The sequence below is a fragment of the Numida meleagris genome, chromosome 7, assembly GCF_002078875.1.
Source record: "Numida meleagris isolate 19003 breed g44 Domestic line chromosome 7, NumMel1.0, whole genome shotgun sequence".
NCBI classification, from domain to species: Eukaryota; Metazoa; Chordata; class Aves; order Galliformes; family Numididae; genus Numida; species Numida meleagris.
Window position 1 is genome coordinate 11,903,851 of NC_034415.1, and position 23,042 is coordinate 11,926,892.

The following is a 23,042-nucleotide window of genomic DNA, read 5'->3' on the forward strand; positions in this document are numbered from 1 at the left end:
CCTGCTGAGGTAACAGGAAAAATAAATACTAGGCTTTCATATGGTGCTACTGCTTTATTATTTTCTCATATACAATTTAAGCAAAATTGTTGAGAACATAGATACAGATTTGAAAGTGCCCCTTATTCCACAAAGGATCAAAAAAAATAAAATGTACATAAAAGGGGAGAAGATACATCATCTATGTGTTTTCTCAAAACTGAAATAGTTATTCTCTATTTTGGTGAATCTGAATTCTTACAGTTTAAGTAAGTGATGCACTCAGCTGCCCAAATACATACACTGTATTCTGTTTGCTTTCCTGATTGTACTCATTTCATTGATAACGGTAAAAATGAAAAGTTTCCATTTTTCACACCACAGATTTGTTCAGCACAGCAAGGGAAAACTTGCTATCATCCTTGAAGTTAAATCAAATTGATCAGATGTGACAGAAGGATCCTGCTGTTCACATGTATGTTATACGTCCACTGAAATATAGTGCAATGCATCGCTGAGGTATGTTGAGTTTATTTTGCTTTTGCTATCTTCCTTTTTTCTTGCTGTTTGTTTTTAAACTCTATAAGTTTGAGTTTATCATCCCCATTCCTTGGCATTCAATGATGTAGGTATCTTTACTGGGATCTTCCTCTTCTGATTTTGTCACAGTAAATTTGGCCTAAAACAGGATTAGAAACACAAATCACAAATTCAGTTATTCGTAAGTTTAAATCTTCAATATCTGATGCCCAATAATCACATTATTGCTTGTTTATGCATATTACAGATTAGACTGATTTAATTGAAAAAATTAAATTGAAGTGGTAAACATTCTAAAGGCACTTAACTCTGAAGTATATTCAATTTCTACTGGCAAACTCGTATATAAACATTGTCGCTGTTATTTTATCAGTGTTAGTCCTCCATGATGAAATTTACTTCACAGTATCTGCTAAATATAGAGTGAATCTATACAACTGCACCCTTTTTAGTTACTGGATGAAAACTGACAGGTGAAACTTCCTGAAGTTTTGGACTCACCTTTGTTAGCAGCTCTGCAAAGTGTATTGCAGTTTGAGTATGAAGTGTAACTGGTCCACTTTTCACTCTAGACACTCCCTTTGCTAATGCCATAAAAATGATCAGCTGAAAGGGGAATGAGATTCTTAAATGAAATTAGGCAAGCAAGACAAACAGCAACGCCTCCTAGATATTTGGAGTCCCAAATGGAAGCAAATTACTAACTCATTCTTCCATAAATACTAAGATTTGCAGGAAGGGAAAATTTAAGGATGTGGTGCAAAGCCAAAGCATCTGTATTTGCTAAGAAGCATACGTATTTTGCTAATTGTAGAGAAGTTGTGATCACATCCAGAAACCTCTAAGATGTCTGATTATTAACTAATTATGCCACATTAGCCTGTGGAAATACAACCTAATTCTGAAATCTGTGTGCCATTCTTTCACTGCTCAGACTTGCATTCTTTTCAAGTAATATATATATGTAAATGTGGTTGCTACTTCAAACTAATGTGAAGACATATAGGATTCTTACTTGGTCTTGTAAAGAATCATCCACAGCTCCACCATGTTTAAGATTCTTAAGCAGTATCTCAGCTGCTTCAATGCCAACCTTGTCAGAATTTTTTCCTAACAGAGAAATCCAAGAAGTTAGGATGCTACCACTTATTTGTAACATGTAAAAAATACAGGGGAAAAAACAAACAAAACAAACACACCACCAACAGAAATTATCAACTTTTAAAATCTTATTTCCATACTTTTGCCTCAAACATCCACTTAAAAAAACTCATGTCTTATGATGACATATAGTACATATTCCCCAAGCAGTGTGAAGCATGTAGCCACACTTACAGTCAGAGAAACATTTTAGTAAAACCATTTAGATGAAAATCACATCTATTCCATTTAATCTAGATAAACATCTAGATTCAGCACTGAACAAAACCTTCACAGGTAAACCACAGAGCATGTACATAAAATCCAGAAGTATTTTCCACTTTTGTTGTGAGGCAGAAGCAGCACAGAAGTATAAAGTGCAAGATTTTATTTATAGAGTTTAAAATCTGTTCATTTTCACTGACCCTTATTACAGAAAAGCATCCACTTAAAAAAAAACCAGCACTCAAAGCATCAGATCTTTGAATAGATTATACTTAAGATTCCTATTTGTTAACAGTATATTAAGTTGATTCTGAAGGAGGTATACTGCACTCTTACCTCTCCTGCCAAGTGACGACCCAGCTAACAAACAGCCTGTTGAAGTCTCTGCAACAATGCTGAGCAGAAAAAGCAGAATAGGTATTAAGAACAATATCACTCACATTACAATTTATTTATCAGATAATTAATCAAGATCTAGCCAATCAACCAGATAAGTAACCAGCAAGGTTACAAGCATTAATAGGAAGTATGGGCTTATCTTACATTATTCCACTTCCAGTCCCAAAGGCTTGATCGTCAGGTTCTCGAACAGTCTGAATGTTAATGTAAAGATCCCTGATTTCTTTTCTGATGCTTCTCACTGCTGCTGCTGCCATATCTTTTGCCAGCTAACAAGATATGAGGTAAAAACATAAATTAATTAAATGATGTAACGATAGTAATACGTTTTCCTCATAAGCCTAATTACTGCAATGGATCCTTTAATAAAGAGACTAAAGAGAAAAGAGCAAAGGATTGTTATAAAACCTCTACAAGCAAACACTTAGCATCCTCTCTTCTGAGAATTTTCCCACTAATAATGAACAAATGACAGATTACAGCACTGTATATAGAAGCTCCAATAGCAGTAGAAATTTCAATAATTCTTCTCCATATATATGGAGAAAGATTTTAGTCTTGATTATCTCAGGACCTTAGACTGTAAAAACAAAGAAAAACAACAACACACCAAACTGACAACAATTACTATGATAACAATTTTAAAGGTGGGGGGGGGGAGATGAAGCTTATCCCATCCCTGCGATCCAATGGGAGAAAAAGATCATAGCCAATATTCATAGGGTTGGAGACTTTAAGATCAAAACCACCACTCCACAGCTCTTCAAAAAATAACACCCTTCTCCAATCCCTTCCTCTTGCGCTTCTGAGGCTGTGTGTGGGAAGGAATCCTGAGGAGATCCCATTACTTACCCACCAACCTATGAAAAGCCACTGTTTCAGATTTAAGATAATCCACATAAACGTGAATGATACATAGTATAAAATATCCTTCAATACGTACTGAATATTTTTGAATAGTTTTATGAAGGAAGTCACTTATACTGTTCTCATTTCCTGCTTTAGCTGCTACCATACTCCTAAGCAATAAGCGCATTTTACAAATGTCTGAAATTCTATTTTACAATCTGAATAACTGAATCCATCTGATACAACTACTTGGCTTGCATGTGGAAGACTGCAGAATACAGGAACAGTATAAGTATACAAGGTAGATTACGTGCAATTTTATATAGATTTGTGACGTTGAATACTACCAGGGCTATTATCAGCACTCACTTTTATAGGCAGTGCTCCAGCAACAAATGCTCTTCCATATATCTTTGTCACGGTGCCACGTTCTGTTAAGTCTATTGGACTTAACTCTTTGACCGGTGACATATGGACTACAACTTCACCACCTCCCTGAGGATAGTAGCCCCTATGTACAAACAGGAATCAGATATAATTAAATGCAAAGATCACAAGGAAACTAAGAAAATAGCCAGAAGTCTCCTCATAAATTTTATGATACATTTTTATGTTCTCTGTTACCATACATATGAATTTTGTTGGTGTCTTAGAAATCTTTATAATACAAGTTTATTCTTCAATAGCATTACCTCATAACACATACCTTATTAACTGCCAAACGCTAATGTAACTGGCACCTCAGAAAAAGCTAGATAATGGAGTATCTGTTCAGCATGCATTTCCCTCAAGGAAGGGGTAATTCATAGGAAACATTAAAACAGCAGCTGAAGACTCAGCAATGAAAAAAAAAAAGACAGGAAAGAACTGTATCATTCATCATACAGTGATGGTACACACAGGGGCAGCTAATGTTAAATGCCTTAGTTAATTAATTATAAATTCATCCCTCAGGTGGATTCAGAGCACCTTGTGTGCCTCCAGGCTCACGCACTGGTTCAGTAAGGCCTGTTTCTGCCTCATGACCCCGTAACTTACCTCTTTTTTATGTCACAATTAAATGTGAAATTAAACTTTTCAACTATTGGCTTGAAAACCTGAAAAACAAGCATATATAAAAACACAGAGTGAATCTATTATGCATGTATAATTTTCCACTATTGTATTCAGTCTTCTAAAAAAAAAAGTTCAAAACAAACATTTCAATTACGTTTTAAAAAAAAATAGCCAATCTCATCCATGCAGCTTATTTGAATTTCCTCATACTTTATTCAGAATAGTTTGGGTTAAAGGATTCTCTTATGGAAAGAGAAAGAGAAGTTCCTAATAATTCACATTTAGTAACCAACAGCAAAAACACAAATTGTTGTTGCAAGGAATTCCATCACACACTGGTTGCTCTCTACACAATACATAAATAGTTTAATATTCTCATGCCTAATTGTGCAATTACATATTGCAGTAAGAGCAACAGAAGAACAGTCGTTACAATGCATACACACACACGAAAGATGCACCAAGCCAAAGGAATTTTCCCTACCATGACTGTGTAGTCTATCTGAGGAGCCATCTCTGCATTAGTCCCACCTTTAAAATGCAGTTCTGATGGGGAAGCAGCAAACAGCACACAGGGCATTGCTACCTGCATCAGCAGACACACACTCCTAGAAGGAATTATAAGATACTCAAGTGTCACGCAGTCATAATCCATGTAGAATCACTACACATCAAAGGCAAATAAATGACATTACAGAGCATTTATGTATTTGATTTTTAACATAGTGTATAAACATTATTGTTTAAAATTTGCTAAACTAAAACTTCATATTCCTAGCAAGCTTACATATAAGTGTTTTTGTTTTACAATAATTGTATCTTTAAAAGTAGCTTACTTAGTATACTGACAGTACTGTGAAAACTGTGGGTTAGATAGCAGACAGTAAAGCAAAAAGGCTTAAGCAGCAATTTTAACATTTTAATAATTAGTTAGTAATAAAATATATAAAAACGGACAAAATTGCCTAGAAGCTGGTCAACATCTCACATAAGAGAATTCAGGGGCATAGAAAATGTGCTTTGAAGTGTGTGACTCCTTTATAATTGAATCATACATAACAAAAAACAACCTTCCAATATACTTTCCAGAAGTAAATACGCTCAGCAAAATCAAAGTTATCTCACGAGTGTTTCCAACATCATTTTGAATTGTGAAAATAGTAGCTGCTGCTACACTGAAGTACACCTGTTTTTTTCTTAAACACTCTCCAAATGTATGTGAGCCATACTTTTTTGTACTAATCTCTTTGTATTGTTGCCTACTCAAGCCTTTCTGTGTTAAGACACAGAAAAGAAATCAGCTTGGTTGTTTAAACCGTAGCAGCTCAGAAACATGTTTTTCTTAACTTAAAGGAAACCTTCACTTGTGTCTAACCTAGCTTATGCTTCCAAGTTCACACCAGTCTTCTTCCCTAGCTGAACCTATTTCACTCATTTTTGCAACAGGTTCCAAGAACAAATGATCCAACTACAGAAGAAAGACAGGGACAAAAAAACCAGTGCATGGAACGTATTCCCAGATCCCAAAGACCAGTATCCCACATTGCACCATCACATGTGTAAGTACAACCTTTAAATTGACTTTATTAGATAAAGAGGATTAATTCAATATTTTATTGTATAACCAATAAATGAATATCAATGTATTAGTTCAACACCAGGTATGTAATGGTTTTACAATTTCATATTTAAAATTTCTAAGACACTAATCTAATTTGATGCATTGACCCAACGGTTAAAGTACTAATGTAAGAAAATAAGATATTAAACACTTGGGCATCTGGTTTTTAGCTAACATTAATCAAGTGTTCAACTTACATATCATTATAACTTCCACTTGTATGTACTTTATTAATACACATCCTGCTTACATTACAGGTCCTTTGGTCACATGTATCAGGTAGCAAAGATTATGGCTCATCAGCCATGTATTAGTGTTCTTTTCTTCCTCTCTTCTGTGAGATTTTTAAAGTTACCAAAACCTAATCTGTCATGATTTTAAAGTTACCAAGAGCAGTTAAGAGCAGTTACTTGCCAGTCATTATCCACATACAAAGACATACCCTGCTGTTTTGGTATCTGCTATGTGGGTTCCACCTTTGATCTTCCCAGGAGTGAAGGTTATTTCTGTTGAGCCAATTTCTCCACCCTCCAGGTTCCCTTCACATAAATCTCGAACAATCTCCAATCCAGACAGATGCTGAGGCCTTAATGTCACAAATACTAAGTTAAAGATGCATGCAAGCAGACTACACAGTGATGTTTACATTAAAAAAAAAAAAACACTAAACATCATCTGATAAGCACAATCACAGATTTCAAACAAGGATCAGAAATTTGGTCTGTATCCTACAGTATTTATCCTGATTTCACAGCTGCCAACAGAGCGGCATACTGACCATTCTGGAATTTTTAGGATCCTAGTGGGAAGGATACATTAGAATGGGTCAAGCCAGGCAGATGAGGTGCAGCAGTCATTGTCTTAATGTGATAAATGCTTGAAAAAAAAAAAATAATAGTGGGATAATAATGGCAAATGGGATAATGGTGGCAATCCTGAACAGCCAAGCCCTGAGCCAGGAAAGAGCTAGCAGTTCTGCCGTGCATGCACTTCTATTTGTTAGTGTGGTTTAAATAGGAAGAAGAAAAAAAAGCAACCATTTGTTTTTTGCTTTTCTTTTTCACATGTGCAAGGAAACCTAAATGCCACCAGAGTGACCTCACTATTTCATTAAGTTCTGAAGATGCCACTAGGATTGTGAGGTATGATTTTGTTCAGTAGCTTTCTCTGGGCGATAGGCTGTTAAGAGAGTAAAGCAATTACTAATTGATTGCCAAGCCCACATGAATATCTGGATTTCCTTACATTAAGATCCACTGCGAAATAAACCAAAACCAAGCAAAGGTATATACTGCTCCATGGACTGTTTTCAAGGATGTATAAAGCAGTAGCTTAGCTAAGCAAGACTGCTTCAGTAAGCCCAAATTAAGTGCCTCAGGGCTCATGCCTCTCCTGGATGCGTTTAGAGCCCAGTGATGTTAGTCCAGAAGTGTCAGAAACTAACGGAATTAAAGAGGAGCAGAGGCCTACAAAGAAGAACATTGATTATTCAGTCAAGATGAGAAACACAAGTAATGTGTCTGAGGTGTCTGGTGGCTTCAGAATGAGAACGACAGCTCTGGGACATAGAGGTAGCACTGAAACAGTTTTTAATACTGTATCTCTGTAAGTAATGCCTCAGGGAGGCAGTACATGATTTTAACTTTACGTTGCCTCACATCATGCGAGCTGTCTGGCACCTTGGAGAATACTTCTCAGTTCCGACGGGTGGGGACAGGGCGCGTTCTCCCTGCCTGGCACAGCCGGCGCCAGGGAGAGGCAGCTGCGCTGAGGGCACAGGGAACGTGCAGGCAGGGGCTGACTGCGGACAGCTCGCCTAGGACTCCTCCACACTCGGTCGTTCCAAGGAAGTGAGCCACAGACAACGTTTTCTGACTGAAAAAGCCCTCTGAGAACATCGGAAATGCATGATTTCTGTCCTCGGAAGCGTTTCGGTGCGCAGCTAAGGGGCGGCGGAGCTGCGCCCCGGCCCATGAGGGCCTCACACGCGCCCGGGGACTACCACGCCCCTCCGAGACGGCCCGGGAGGCAGAGCGGGGGCTCGGTAGGGACGTTACCTGAGGCCGGGCTGGCTCCTCCCGGCGCGGATGCGGCGCACCCTCAGCGGCAGGCCCAGCAGGCAGCTCAGCGCCGTGGACACTCGCAGGATCTGCCCGCCCTGCAAGGAACGGCGCTCGTCAGGCGCGGCGGCGCGGCACGGCCCGGCACGGCCCGCCCGAGCCCAGCGCGCCCCGGTGCTCACCCCCTCCATGATGCCGCCGTCTATTTCCACCCTGTCCCCGTCCATGGCTGGCGGCCAGGGGAGCTGTTTTTCGCGGAAGCCCCCGCCGCACAGATGGGATCCGGGCCGTGCCCTGGGGACAGCGAGAACCCGGCGGAGCAGCGTACGCGGGAAGAGTAACGCGCCGCAGGGTGCCGGTGCCTGTGCCGAGGGACGGCAGAGCAGGCGCAGAGCGGAGCCTCCCGCCCGCAGTGCGTTGGGGGCGGCACCGCCGCGTGAGGCGCCGCGTAGCGGGAGGGGCTGGAGCCATCCCGCCGTGCTAGAGGGCCCGGCGCGGCCCGGCCCGGCACAGAGCTTCGCACCGGGTTCGTGGCCGCCCGAGTCAGGAAAGCGGCCGGACTGTAGCAGAGGGGCCCGTTACAAGAAACGCGGAGAAACACGCGGATGTCGGTCTGTCCGTCACACGGAGGTTTATTACAGTGCGCCGGGAACGGCCGGGCCCGTAACGCTACCCGCGCGCCTTTGCCTCCAAGAGACGCTGCCCTCGCTCCGCCTGCGGCTTTCCTACGGGACTCCGACAGGTGACACCCTCCCGCTGCTCCCTGCGGGCGTGTCGCGGCCCTGAGGCGGCTCCCGCGCTGCCCCCCACACAGCCGGGGCCCCCACCGCCACCCCCCGGCCCGGCTGGTTGGCTGCGGCCCGCGTGGCTGCCCGCGGGTTGGCTGCTCGGTGGGAGGTGTGCGGGGCGTGGGGCTGCCTCTTCCCGGAGGAACATGGCGGCCGTGACCGCTCTGAGGAGCAGCTGCAGGACCGCGGGGCGCCTGGTAAGGGGAGCGGGGGTCCCGCGGGTTCTGGCTCGGTTCTCCGGCGAGAGCGGCGCGCGGCACCTCCGCCTCGGCGTCGTGCTGAGACCCCGCTGCTTCCTACCGGCCGGCAGCGAGCGGCAGCCCCCCGCGCGAACACGAACCGCGTAGGGACTGGCCGTTCCCCTCAGCCGTCCCCTGCGCCTCCGGGCGCACACTACGCCCGCCTCCCCCAGCCCGCCCGGCCGTGCCCCCGGAGCTGGCCGTACCCCCGCCGCCTGTCAGCTCGTGGGGCTCGGGCACCGCTCGTGCCCGCTTGCCCACGGACTGCCTACGCTCCCGCACCCCGGTGTCTTCTCGCTGTCCGTGTTTCCTGCGAGAGGAACCTGTGCCTCCCGTGACAGGTGGCTGCCATTCTTCTCTTGAGTTACCTCTAGGTCGTCCGACTATGGCACTGCCTAGACGCTGTGCTGCCTTGCGGCCGTGCATCGGTCCCTTGGTGTAGCGAAGGATCCTTGCGCTGAAGGGGAAGCAGGCGTTTCCCCGAATACCAGCAACCCGCGAACTTGTAAATTAAACGATGTAGGTGCCGCACCGTGCTTCAGTAGGTGAATCCACTGGTTGCTCTTTTGGATGCTTATAATCTCTTGAGCATATGCCATCATGAAGACATTATTCTTGTAATTATTTGATTTTAGGCTCTGTATAGCTAATCAAATAATTTTGAAAATAGAAGCTTCTTTTTAGTTTCCTTCTTAGCCAGACCATCCCCTCTTGCATCCAGAGAGAGATTGTGATGAGATGAGAATCTTCATCTTATCAGTGTGCATGCTGAACAGTATACTTCGGAATAGGCCATTTATGGTAGGCATTTCCAGCAGCACGTTTTGATTCTTGCAGAGCTCTAGTTCTTGTGACCACCTACTGCAAAGCAGTGTTAACATCCAAGAAATCAGATGGTTATCACAATTCTGAAGTATTATGTTCAAAAATTCTTGGTGTTCTTGCAAACCCTTTAACTGGTGACGGGAGGGAGGGTGGGCTGTGTGGTTGTCCACGGAGATGTTACATTGTGATGAGGAGAAAAAAGGAGCCTGGGGTTCTTGTGTTAAGTGGTGAGGAGAGAACAGTGATCTGGAGAACATGACATGGTGCTGTTATTAAGGAGATGAGGTTATCAGTTTAGCATATAGGTAACTATGTAGTTGGAGGTAGAGAGTATTATGCAAAACAAATCCAATGTAAGTAAACAACTCGATATGAGAGCAAGTCAAAAGAATTCTTCAGAAGAGCATCTTTGATGTGGAATCATTGCCTCTGAGCACCACGTCCGTTATGGCTGAAGTATGGCTGAGTGTCACTCCATCAGGTGATCGATGACCTGCATGCTGTGTGACAGCATTTTGTGCTGAGGCCAGCAGTCAGTTTTTAGGATAAGTGATTAAGAAAAGCACAATATTCACAACTCTGACTGAACTGATGGGCAAGACCAATCATGCCCGAAAAGAATGACTTTGTTCATTATAGGAATTAGAAGAATACTTGCTCTAGGTCAGAGGATGCAATCTTAGTAGCAGGCAGATGCAGAGTAACTCAGTGTGACTTTGCTGTGTCCTTTATTGGAGATTGTTTTGTATAAATATTTGTTCCTAAAAGAAAGGTGATATTAAATACAACTTTCAGTGCTAGATCGAATAATTTAGAAAACACGTGCATAGTCAATTCAGAACTGTACAGCTTTCAGGATAATCTGCACATTAAAAGTATAATATAAAATCAAATAGCTCAACAGTGGGGGGTGAGTGGGAGGGGAATCGGAAAGTTTCATGTGGTCTGAAATTATTTGAAAGGATATTAAAAAAATAAGTTAAAATGAACTTTCCCATACAGGTGTCCTGTTTTCTGGCTCATCTGAGAAGATAATTTCTAAATTTTACAGTTTTGAGCTACTGGAGGTACATTGTAGCACCTGATTTCTTTTTTTAGTCTCTAAATTAATTAGGGATAGCATCTACAGATCATTTGTTATTTTTATTAATTTTACATCACCCAAGGCACCATAACACCAGAATTCAAGTGAGATTTAAGAAATATTACTAAATAAGAAAGGATGTGAACTAACTTCTGATGAGATTAATGATAAAATGCTTGTTTATGTCAATGCAAATGCTACTGCCTTTGTTTTGACCAAAATCACAACTGATTATATGATGTTTTAAAGCATACAGCTTTGTATAAAGAATATTTCAGAAAATTCTTTTGACTCTTTAAGTTGATTTCTGGATGAATATAATTGCAATTGAAGTTACTTAAAGATGCTTATCTCCTTTACATTAACAGAAATAAAAGGGTAACTGTTTGTGCCCTCTGGTGTGAATTTCCTTTCTCATATTTACTTCTGATCAACCTTTGACTGGAATAAGAACTGGCAAAGAAAAACACGTTGATTTTTTTTCCTGCAGTCTAGAGGACCTTTCCAGGATTCACACTGCATGAGAGTATTTCAGATGTCTGATGTAGTTGATATTACCTGTGCTTTTTGTTTGTGTGTCCTGGTTAAACTACTTGTTTAGAGAAACGATGGAAATGATGAATCTCTTACCAGATCTTGTCACGATTTTTGTTAATTTGTTATATTATTGTGGGATTAATCTCCCTGTGTGTTGTGTTAGTAATAGAAGTTAAAGACATGGCAAAACTTATGCTAATTTAATGGTTATTATACATTCAGCATGTATTCAGTATAATTGTATTTTCCTAAGAAGTTCTCCATAGAAATTACAGAAATGACATGTTCTTGTAACTGCTGTTGTATCAGGAATGTTAAGTGAGCTCTGTCTTCTCAGCCTAATGTTTTAACACTTGAGACTTCTCTCCCCCAGGTTTGTGTTCACCACGTTAGATCGTGCAGCAGCATTCGCTTTATAAAATCAAAATATGCGTGTGTGTTTGACAAATCTGCCTTCAAGTTTAGTCATCAACAGCGATTATTCAGAACATCTGCTGGTAATCTTTTTCATAATAAAATAATTTGTTTTAATTTGCTCTTTTATGAATGGTATGTTAGTGGCTTGTATGTAAATGACATTTAACTATTTTTAATGTATTCAGATTATTCTGTCTGATATCTTATGCTTAATATTAAACAAGCTGATTTTCCTTGGTTATTTTTTTTTTATTTTTATTTTTAAGTTTCACATGGCCAAATCGTCCAGTTTAAGCTTTCTGATATTGGAGAAGGTATTACAGAGGTGACTGTGAAAGAATGGTAAGCTCAGCTTCCTTAAAAATGCATTAAGAAATTAGCAAGTACTATCCGTAATTATCAAGTATCAATAATTATTTCAGAGAGTATGTTTTCTGTGCTACTCTTGAAGTCTTTCAAGTTTTGATTCCCACATTTTGAAACTTCATATATAGTGACCTTTACATTTTGTTTACTTGTAATCTGTTGTCTTTGGGAATAGAAAAGGTAGAAGAAATGGGATGCCCTAACTGCACTTGTAGGTAGGCTTTCTTTCAGTGATTATTGTTTTTAGAGGAGATCTAGGCTGAACTTCAGAACTTTAGAAAAAAATGACAAAGAAAAAATTCCAGAGAATCCACGCGGTTTTATCCTGTACCCCTTCTCCGTTTACTTAGATAAAAAACGTAAAATGTTCCTAAAAAGCCAACGACTAATGGTTTTAAGCAAAATCAAGGTGTCAAATAGAAGAAAACAGTGTTAGAATGCCCTTTGTACAAATAGGATCATAAAAAGTCTAGGGTTGGAAGTTACCTTAAAGACCAGTTCTAACCCCCTGCTGTGGGCAAGGCTGCAGCCCACCAGATCAGGCTGCACAGGGCCCCATCTAACCTGGTCTTGAACGCCTCCAGGGATGGGGCATCCACAACTCGTCTGGGCAGCCTGTGCCAGTACCTCACTGCCCTCTGAGTGAAGGTAAAATAGGAGAAATATCTCTTTGCATAGGAGACAGTTTCCTACTTCTAGATTTTTTTCTGAAACTGATTGTGCACTGGTCTTTACAACTTGAAACAGAGACCTTCTTTAGCTTCAAACTGAGTTAAGCTTTTTTGGTTGGTTTTTTTTTTTTTTTTTGAAGTAGTTTATAATCTGTCAAGAAAATGCTGCTTAGCGGAAATAATAGAAAAAATTGTATATGTGACAGTATTCTGAAACATTGTGTCATTTCACACAAGTGGCTTTGGAGCAATCTGACAGGCGGTATATAACAAATCTAACCATTGTGCATAATTTGTCATTATATCCAGAATGCATTTCATATTGTGGGGATGTATGTAACTGAACTTAATTTAAAGAATGCACAGCGTAGGCTTTTACTATTGTAATATTTTATACTAGCATGTGTCTTTTCTCTTAGGTATATAAAAGAAGGTGATAGCGTTTCTCAATTTGATAGTATCTGTGAGGTGCAAAGTGATAAAGCTTCTGTTACTATTACAAGTCGTTATGATGGCATCATTAGAAAACTCCATTACAATTTAGATGATATTGCTTATGTTGGAAAACCGCTTGTGGACATTGAAATTGATGCTTCAAAAGGTATTGTAAGCAGTTTTTCTCTTGCATATTTTGAGTTTGTCAGCTAGAGCATGTTGCCCAGAACCATGTCGACATGACTTCTGGATGCCTCAAAAGAGTGGGGCTCCACAGACTCTTTAGGTAGCATGCCCCAGTGCTCTGTCACCCTCACAGAGAAGTTTTTCCTTGTGCTCTGACAGAACGTCCTGTGTTTCAGTTTGTGCCCGTGAGGTATTCTGTCCTGTCACTGGATGTCACTGAAAGAGCTTGGCTCTGTCTTCTTTACACCCTCCCTTCAAATATTTATATACATTAATGAGATCCGCCTATCTCATTAGGAGAGCCATCTTTTCTCTAGGCTAAACAGTCCTGGCTCTGTCAACCTTTTTTCACAGGAGGGATGCCCCAGTTCCTTGATCATCTTCACTGGCCCTTAGCTGGGCTCCCTCCTTTAGCTTCATCTATCTCTTGTCCTGGGGAGGCCAGAAGTGGACCCAGTACTTATGATGTGACCCCACTAGTGCTGAATAGAGGGAAAAGATCACCTTTCTCAGCCTGCTGGCAACACTCCTCTTAACAGAGCCCTGGATGCTGTTAGATGCCTTTTCCAGAAGGGCTTGTTGCTGACTCATGTGCAGCCTTTTCTCTGAGGTCCTATACACATATTTAACTGCATTTGTCTAGAAACACCAAGACACCTAGTGAGAGGATAGATCACAATTAATCTTCAGTATTATAATATTAAGTATTCTGGGGGCTAGCTAATACTTCAATAGTTTTTGTAAGAAATTTGAGACTTTCTTCTGCTTTTTTTTTTCAACTGCCTATTTGACATGTGCCTGAGTTAGGGTTAAAAAGCTTAAAGCAAGTTCTGAAATTTAACAAATACTTATAGAGTAATCTAATAAATTATTTTTTCTTCTTCTTTGCAGGTGTTGCCCCAGAAGAAGATGTTGTTGAAACACCAGCTATGTCTCATGAAGAACACACACACCAAGAGATAAAAGGTCACAAAACATTAGCAACACCTGCAGTTCGTCGTCTTGCTATGGAAAACAATGTAAGTTTGCTAAATGACGTCCTGTCACATTGTATCCCTCTTTTATAACAGTTTGACTGAGAAGATACGGATTAGGGGACAGTGCAGTGAGGAATGTCTTGTTTTTGAATATATTCCAAATGGGTAAAAAACATTGTAGAGATGGAGATAATGATGCTGTCTGATGATTGTGGTGAATAAGAAAAGAACTAGTGGGCTTAAAATGCAGCTATGTTGCTTTAGGTTGGTGATTAAGAAAACCTTTTTGTGAAAAAAATAATGAATTCTTGAAATGGATCCATGAGGCAGAGCAGGGAGTAGGGAAAAACTGAATTTCATCTTTAGCTACCTTGCTCTGTTCTCCAGATTTATGTAAGAGCAAACGATGGACTATGTGGTCCTTTAAGGACTTTCCTAATTCTTTTTTTTTTTTTTTGCGTTAATCTATGAATATTCCACTGTTTTTTGAAAGCTTATGGTGCATTTTTTTTTTGAGAAAAATAAAACAAGAAATAGAGAAATTTAAGTGACAAATAACTCTCTTCAAATTAATGCTTCACTATTGATCCTGTAATAAAGAAGTAAGTAGTATTCACTGTTCCTCCTTAAAGTATGCAATTAAGACAGCTAGTGGGCCTTTTAGGTGATTTGAACAGTGTTGCATACCTAATAAGTCATAGAAAGTGTCACCTGATGCTACAGAGACAGATGGGTTCTTTAGGGATCCTGGTTAGAATGAGGATGCTACTAAGCTGTAGTTATAATTAGAGCATTATTATTTCACCAAATATTGCAATTAGCATCGCACAGAAATTTTTTTTTTTAGTAGTGTAGTGTATGGTTACTCGGCATTTGTTCTCATCACCTGCACCAGTTCAGGCCAAATATTAATATTTAGCGTACAATATAACAGCCACAGTCTAGATTTGAAGAAGATGTAAAGGAATACAATCACTCACTCCATCCTTAGAGGAAGCATACCATAGTGGAGGTGTCCCTGAGCACCAGGGATCATGCATTTTGCTGTCCAGCAGCGGGTCCATTCCAAGTCCCCTTTAAGACTTGTAGCTGCTTGATTTTATAGGATGCGCGCTGTGTCCTGTTGAGCTTCCCTGTTCTGTGATGGGTTGGTTGGGTTCATTTTGGATGGTTGAGTGCCCAGGACCATCAAGATGCCAACAGGGAGGGAAAAGTTGTCTAGCTACCTGTGACCTTCAAAAGTGAGGAGAGGGTGAGTGAGGACTAATACATGACCCATTTGCTGTGACAGATACTGGTCGTTTGCCTCATAAAATGTTGTTGGATTATACTAACAGGCTCTTTAGCAGAGCCTTTTGTGATAGGACAAGGGGAAATGGTTTCAAACTGGAAGAGGGGAGATTTAGATTAGATATAAAGAAGAATTTTTTTACAATGAGTGTGGTGGGGCACCGAAACCTGAAACAGGTTGCCCAGAGAGGTGATGGATGCCCTGTCCTTGGAGGCGCTCAAAGTCAGACTGGAGCAGGCTCTGAGCAACCTGACCTAGCTGTAGATGTCCCTTTTTTATTGCGGGGGAGTTGAACTAGATGGCCTTTAAGAATCCCTTCCAACTCAAAAGATTCTATGATAACCATATTAAGAAGGATGAGGAGGCAGGAGTGCTGGTCACAGAAAGGGAAATAAAATGGCAGATATGTTGGATCAATAATTGGTAACTGTATTTCATAGTATAGAAATACATACATTGATGTAAATATATATATTGCTGTAAAGAAAGTGTCATAGTTTGTTACATACTTTTCAGATTAAATTGAGTGAAGTTATTGGAACAGGGAAAGATAACAGAATCCTTAAGGAAGACATTCTCAATTTTTTGGCCAAACAAACGGGAGCTATCCTACCTCCATCACCAAAGGCTGAAATTATTGCACCATTGCCAAAGTCAGAGACAGTGCCAACTGCTCCAAAGGACAAAGCGCGCAAAATTCCAGTACCTATTTCCAGACACGTTGCATTTTCAGGAAAAGATAAAACTGAACCTATAACAGGTAAATCATCAAATACAAAATCTTGAGAAAATGTTCACAGTAAACTACCGGTAAGCGTAACTCGATGAACATTTGGTTCCTTTTGATGGGAGTGTTTCAAGTTATTGTTATATGTGAGATGTAGGAAAACATGCTCTCTGCAAAAAAATGTTGCATAAAGTTATTATTTTGTGATATAATTGTTCATGTCTTGGCTGGATGGAGTTCAGTTGCAAGTTGCACTTGCTCATTTTTAACCCATGTTTCTTCAAATGTATTCTGAAACAGGTCAGAATTTGGAAACGCTTGTGAATTTGTTACAGTTTGAGTCATTATGTAATTAGTAGCAAAGTAATTTCAGAGAAGTATACAGTAAAAGACACTGAGATAAGAAAAATCTCATTGAAAGATGAAAATAAAAGATTTTAATTTTCAGGTAATTGGAATTTCACTGTAAGTTCTGAGAATTTCATTTTGTTCATGTAAGAAGTCAGTGAATATTTTCCAGGTTTTCACAAGGCAATGGTAAAGACTATGAGTGCAGCCTTAAAGATCCCTCACTTTGGTTATTGTGATGAGATTGACTTGACTCACCTTGTTCAGTTGCGAGAAGAGCTAAAACCTTCAGCACAAAGTCGTGGAATTAAGCTTTCCTTTATGCCTTTCTTCATAAAGGTAAGAGATGCAGCAGAATGCTGTATGGAGCACTACTGCAGATTTTACCAAAATCTTGTGATAGATCATTTTTTTAAGTTTGGAGCACTTCTCTATCATCTAAAAAATCACAGATCATAATAAAAGTATCAGCTTTTCTTGTTTTAAGCACCATTTATCAATTTACTGTTGGAATTATAGTTAGGTTAGATAATATGGAAATGTTTTGAGCAGTAAGTGAGTAAGCATCGTTGAGTGTGTAATTTAAACAAAACATATTTTGGTAACAGTAGTTTGGTGACCTCCATTAAAATGAATCTCATACTTAAAATGCAATGTAATTGTTGTTGGTAGTGAATCCCTCAGATGAATGAATATGTTTATGTTGTTCAGGTGAATTGAATATATGTCTTCTCTTGTTCAGACACTTGTACTCATGTAGTTGTCATGGTTTCATTTCCAATTGCTGTCATCACTGAAGTCTGAATGCATAGCTTAGTCTAAAATTTCAGATAATGCTATTTCAACTGGAGTGTTAAGTAAGTACTTATTTTGCTTACTCTTCTTAGGGGGAATTACTGTTCCCTGAAATAATTACCATCTAACTGGAGAGTTTACAATGAGATTGCTGTGTGATCTCCTAACTGTTTTTTTGGGATACTTGATTTGAATTGTGGAACAGGAAACAACTTGAGAAATTGATTATTACTTTCTATATGTCTGTCTGATGTATATTTGCTTTTTGTAAGTTTTTCCTTCTGTTACTGTAATCATAGGAGAAAATCAACACACAGGGAGCAGTAGGAGAGTTGAAGCCATATTTGATTGCATTGAGTATAGGTTATCAACCCCATTTGTCTCCCAGTGTTCCTTGCTTTCCATGCACTTCTCTGAGTTATCAAGTATAAAAATCTTTTTTATGTTTAACAGGCAGCTTCTATGGGATTATTGCAGTATCCCATTCTTAATGCTTCTTTGGATGAAAACTGTCAAAACATCACTTATAAGGTTTGTAAACTACCGATTAAAGTTGTAAACAGAAAACTCAAACTAACATTTAATGAGGGCTTTTCAGAATGTCTGAGCCAATTGTAAGAACACATACCAAAATTGTAGTGGTGTGCTGGAAAATAATTTGAGTATCCAGATTCTATCTAAGATTAGATTTGATTCAGTATAGATCTCATTTCAGTGGTTTGTTTAATGAAAGTCATTTTTTCACTCCAGCTTGTTCTCAAAAATGTATATTAGCATAGTGATTTCCTAGTTTGCACCTGAAGATAGACCAAGCAATTTGTAATGATAATATGTAAAATCCAAAGACAGTAATTTTTAGTAATGACACAGTGATTCTGCTGTTTGGACTTTCAGCTATTATATATTTAAATCGTATTTTAAGCTCAGTTTTGATAAAACTTAGGTAATTTTTGTACAAGTTGCTGGCCAGACACTTAGAATCATAGAATCATAGGCCAGAGACTTCTGGAAATAAGTGTCCATTTTCTTAAGTGATGTGTGTTTATATATGTGTGTGTGTGTATGTATTTACATATAGTTAGTAAAAATTCCTTTTGTGTTGTTTTATCAGTCTCACTCAGATGAATCCTTACATACTCCTTTTAGCAAGCATATGTGTTGTGTTGACTGCTTCTGTTAATGTCTGGTTAATGAAACTTATTGTAGGCTTCACACAACATTGGAGTTGCTATGGACACAGAACAAGGTTTAATTGTCCCAAATGTGAAAAATGTTCAAGTCAGTAGTATCTTTGAGATTGCTTCTGAATTAAATCGCCTACAAGCCTTGGGTTCTGCCGGCCAACTGGGAACAAATGACCTCACTGGGGGAACCTTCACCCTTTCAAATATTGGCACAGTAAGTACAAGAAAAATGAGAATTTGTATCTGAAAACTGCATCTGAAGTGACCACCTTAATAAAAGTTTAATACTTAAAGAACAAAATGAGTAGTAATTCCTGCTAGAAGCTTTTCAAATACATGGTACAATTATTTGTTAACTAATATCCCCAGCGTTTTGTTTTTTAGATTGGTGGTACTTATGCCAAAGCTGTGATACTACCTCCTGAAGTCGCTATTGGAGCACTTGGAAAGATACAGGTATACTGACTTTATCTTGGTAATGTGAGTGTTTAACTCTAGTGAACTAAGGTTGTCTTCAATGAAAATGTTCTTATGTGTTTGTCTGTTTTTAATATAAATATGACTTCTTTCTGTTACATAAGTGCCTAGCTTGTGATTAAAAAGTGTTGTGGTATTTTTAGATGGCTAAGCAGAGACACTAAAGTCTTTTATGCCAAATTTTCAGCTTTTTTCTGTAGAATTCTCTAACGTTCACTTGGATCTGTATTTAATCTTCTAGTTATTAGCAAATAATGTAAACGTATTTTTTAAAGTTTTACAACATGGCAATAGCACTCTTACTATGATTAAGGAGAAAACTTGAGACTTAAAGTATTTTAATAATATTTAGCTTCATGAGCCAGATGGTTGAATCTATACAGAACTCCATGGTCATGGCGGTTTCTTATTTTCTGAATTTGGGGATTTAATTATTTAATGCAGATATTTGAGATCAATCCTGGATATGATGTTAATATCAATTAAAAATACTTTTCACATGTTCTTCCTATGAGCCTCGTTTCTGGAATGCTTTAGGAAAACTGTCATTTTGAGCACTAACAGTGCAAGAAATTATTCAGGAGAAAACTTCTGAGTCAATGAAAGTTTTCACTACTTCACTATTTCCAGGATAGTGGAAACTGGATATCTCCGTTCGTTATGTAGGTTCACGTTATATTTTAATCTGCAGCAGAAACAGTAATGGGAAGCACTCGCATTTCTGAATGACACTACTGCTGTCTGTTCTAACTGAGCAGAATATTTGAATTTAGATTAACGATAAAAATACAGATTTGTTAAAGAAAATATTGAATATTTCTATTTTTATTTTACTCCTTTCTCTGATTTTTAGGTTCTTCCTCGGTTTAATGGAAAAGGTGAAGTATTTAAAGCACAGATAATGAACGTGAGCTGGTCAGCTGATCACCGCATTATTGATGGAGCTACAATGGCCCGTTTTTCTAACCTGTGGAAATCTTATTTGGAGAACCCTGCTTCGATGCTGCTAGACCTTAAATGAAGGAAATCCTGGCTAGAATATGCCTTTAAACTGTGTTAGACTGAATAACTACAAAAGCTGGCTTTGCTAGCACATGCCCTTTGCTACTCATGTTATATAATAATTTTATGTGGTTAAAAGTTCTCAACAGCTTATATCAGTCTATCAATTAACTGTTTCTTCTTTTAATTAATAGTGCTGTAATTTCTTCTACAGCAGGCTGTCAGTAGGTCATGGCACAACTGCTGAATATGGTGATGGGTCATCTTTATTTTACTTTCTGTAATACATACGATTGTAAGACTGGTGTAAATGAATCACTGATCTACATCTGTAGTATTTTTAAACAGATTAACTAATTTTGAAGGGAAAAACGCACAGTTCTTCTTTGTTGGAAACATAGATTTATCTTAACCGATAGTATCAAAATTCCCAAAAGAAGTTATGCAAAATTAAATGCAAATAAAATGCCTATTATGCTTCTGCTGTAAGATGTCCAGAGAGCTTTTTGTTGTTTAACAGAGTTAAACTCTCAAGTCTTCTGCTAGTCTACTTTTTCCTGGCATTACTTGCACAGGTACTTTATCAAATGATAAAGGAAGAAGGCATATTTATTCAAATACTTACTGATAACATTTGCTGATAACTATCAGGGCCTTAAAACTCTCTAGAATATACTGCATTTTTATAGGCTGGAAGTAGTTACAGTCCTTAAATTCCGTTATTTTTGTTTCTTATAGAAAGCATCTATTTGTAGAAAAGGAGGATCTCATCAGTTATTGTGACATCAAATAAGTCTGACAGTAAACAGAATGTATTCTTAAAATTTGCACCATCGTATATTTTTGATGTTCAGTTACTAGAATATGACAGGTTAATCTGATACAACTAAGAATTAGTATTTAAAAAAATATTATGTGGAATAACTGATAAAAGGCAAATAATGAAAAGGTTCAAATTAACGTCTTCAGAACAGATGATAATTGTGCTGCTTGAAGGTAAACTTAAGAGATTATGAGGATTGTAGTGGTTATTCCGTAGGAGTTACAAAGAAAATGGTTGGTTATAAATGCCTTCTAGAAACATAAGCTGGAAATAGACACAAGAAAAAACAGTTGCATGGCCTTAAAAATTAATTTGCAAATTGGACACTTTCTCCTTTCTTTAGATAAATCAAAAACTATCTTTACAGGAACATTCACCAGTATTGTAGACCAAAGTAGCCTGATGTGTTTAGCTGCAAACATGCAAGACGTAAGCTACCAAGGTAAAATCTCTGCTACCCTTGATGCTGTGACTGAGCAAGAGGAAAGGTGGTAATGTAGGTGAGGAGTATACATGTAATGTGCTATTTGTATTTCTGTTGTGGTATAAGGTGCTTTTATATGAGTCATTTCTTTAAAAGTTCGACTAAAATGTTGTGCATAACACCTGTTTCATTTTTATCAGATTTATTTATTCCTAATGAATTTTTTTCAAGGCACAAATAATTGTAGTAATACTGTTTTTATATGTGGATTTCATGCAGGAAATCCTGTACAGGTGGATCCATCTTCTACTTATTGTAAAGAACGTACTGCACTTGAGACTACTAAAAGAACGCAGCCTAATGGCTACTCTCCTACAAGTATGTTACTGTGGTAAGGGCTTAATCTGAATAGTATATTTTTTTAGCCTTATGGCCATGCAAAAAATAAGTTGAGGAAACAAAAGTGTATGATAGAAAGTGATAAAGTGATCTTGAAATATTTTAGAGAAGAATTTGCTCACAGAAGAAGCTTGAAATTTCTTTAACTCTCAGAGACCCAGTAAAAGGAAAGGTAAAACTTATTTTTGCCTTACTCTAATTATCCGTCACTCTCAAGAGAGCAGAGCTTCTATTTATATTAAAAATAAATAAATAAATACTGTGGGTATTGAACCTCTACCAAAACTGAAAGAAGCAATACCTATACCGAAGAGGTCACTTTTACTTTTGCATAACTTTCTCCTTTGCTTCTAACGCATTCCCTCCCCACACATAAAAAATGTGCCCTTGAAGACTAAAAGCTAAAGCAGTTAGCGTCTTTTTAATTAGGAATTATGTTCAGATAGTTAGTGATAGACTGGAGAGGGTAAGTTTTTTGTTTTTTATTGTTACTGTTATTGTTTACCTTCCATTATGAAGTTCTATGTGGTAATGGTAGAATCTAAATCAAGCTGATAATGACTGAAAACATTTTCTACTACTATGACCAAATGAGTGTTATTTTTTAAGTTTCATCTTCATATTTTATATCCTTATAGTGCATTCCAGGTTAGAACGAGTCAGTTTTATGACTTCTGTTTCAAACAGTGATTTTATGATAATTGTTGCCTGTCTCTTTCCATCTGAGTGAAGAAAAATGTATTAAGCATCAATAATAATAACAAAGTTAAAATGGTCTAAATAGTCTGTCAAGTAACTTCTAATACTTGTTGTTTACTGTGACAGTTGTTCTCCTTTTATCTTCTCCAGTGTCTCTTTGAAGAAATAGAATGTTAAAAATGTTTTATGATTGGAAGCATGTAAAAGGGAGTGGTGAGCAATAACCCCTCTGCATACCATGATAAAAATTACTTTTCTGCCTGGACTTTGACAATTTACATGGGAATTCTTCATCATAAGCAAAATCAGTGAATAAAATACTTAATTATGTAATACTTTTTCTAGTCTAATTAATCACTGTTACTGATTAATAGCACTTATGCAGTGCTAAGTGTTTTCTGAAGCTCAGTTATCTTGCAGATAAACACTGAAAGAATTAAAAAAAATTGCCAAAACTAGCTTACTCTTAGTTTTCATTA

General features: G+C 38.5%; 2 protein-coding genes across 3 annotated transcripts; one reads left to right on the plus strand and one right to left on the minus strand.

Annotated features, from left to right (window-relative positions):
* RTCA (RNA 3'-terminal phosphate cyclase) lies at window positions 40–8,187 on the minus strand. Its single transcript, XM_021404503.1, has 11 exons — window positions 8,052–8,187; window positions 7,867–7,967; window positions 6,252–6,395; window positions 4,673–4,796; window positions 4,171–4,229; window positions 3,502–3,643; window positions 2,428–2,552; window positions 2,221–2,279; window positions 1,535–1,629; window positions 1,021–1,125; window positions 40–658 (listed from the first exon to the last, which is right to left on the minus strand). The coding sequence occupies exons 1-11, from the start codon at window positions 8,094–8,096 to the stop codon at window positions 560–562; spliced, it is 1,098 nt and encodes a 365-aa protein (XP_021260178.1). The 5' UTR covers window positions 8,097–8,187; the 3' UTR covers window positions 40–559.
* On the plus strand, window positions 8,052–22,896 carry DBT (dihydrolipoamide branched chain transacylase E2). Of its 2 annotated transcripts, XR_002441080.1 has the most exons (13): window positions 8,052–8,611; window positions 10,724–10,788; window positions 11,716–11,839; window positions 12,026–12,101; window positions 13,216–13,397; window positions 14,309–14,436; window positions 16,202–16,445; window positions 16,933–17,099; window positions 18,009–18,086; window positions 18,762–18,953; window positions 19,124–19,195; window positions 20,070–21,541; window positions 21,745–22,896. XR_002441080.1 is itself a non-coding variant. In XM_021404494.1 (11 exons), exons 1-11 carry the CDS (start codon window positions 8,804–8,806, stop codon window positions 20,235–20,237), a joined length of 1,482 nt encoding a protein of 493 aa, XP_021260169.1. In that variant the 5' UTR covers window positions 8,469–8,803; the 3' UTR covers window positions 20,238–20,707. The 2 variants fall into 2 exon arrangements, 1 of the variants encoding a protein (XP_021260169.1); XM_021404494.1 differs by lacking the exons at window positions 10,724–10,788; window positions 21,745–22,896 and having other exon boundaries at window positions 8,469–8,854; window positions 20,070–20,707.

Bases quoted from the DNA above. Each gene is read 5' to 3' on its own strand.
- RTCA (XM_021404503.1), bottom strand. From the start codon at position 8,096: ATGGACGGGGACAGGGTGGAAATAGACGGCGGCATCATGGAGGGG. The intron at 7,968-8,051 runs GTGAGCACCGGG...CGTTCCTTGCAG, and splicing joins ACGGCGGCATCATGGAGGGG to GGCGGGCAGATCCTGCGAGT. The intron at 6,396-7,866 runs GTAACGTCCCTA...TGTGACATTAAG, and splicing joins AGGAGCCAGCCCGGCCTCAG to GCCTCAGCATCTGTCTGGAT.
- DBT (XM_021404494.1), top strand. From the start codon at position 8,804: ATGGCGGCCGTGACCGCTCTGAGGAGCAGCTGCAGGACCGCGGGGCGC. The intron at 14,437-16,201 runs GTAAGTTTGCTA...CATACTTTTCAG, and splicing joins GTCTTGCTATGGAAAACAAT to ATTAAATTGAGTGAAGTTAT. The intron at 18,087-18,761 runs GTTTGTAAACTA...AACTTATTGTAG, and splicing joins GTCAAAACATCACTTATAAG to GCTTCACACAACATTGGAGT.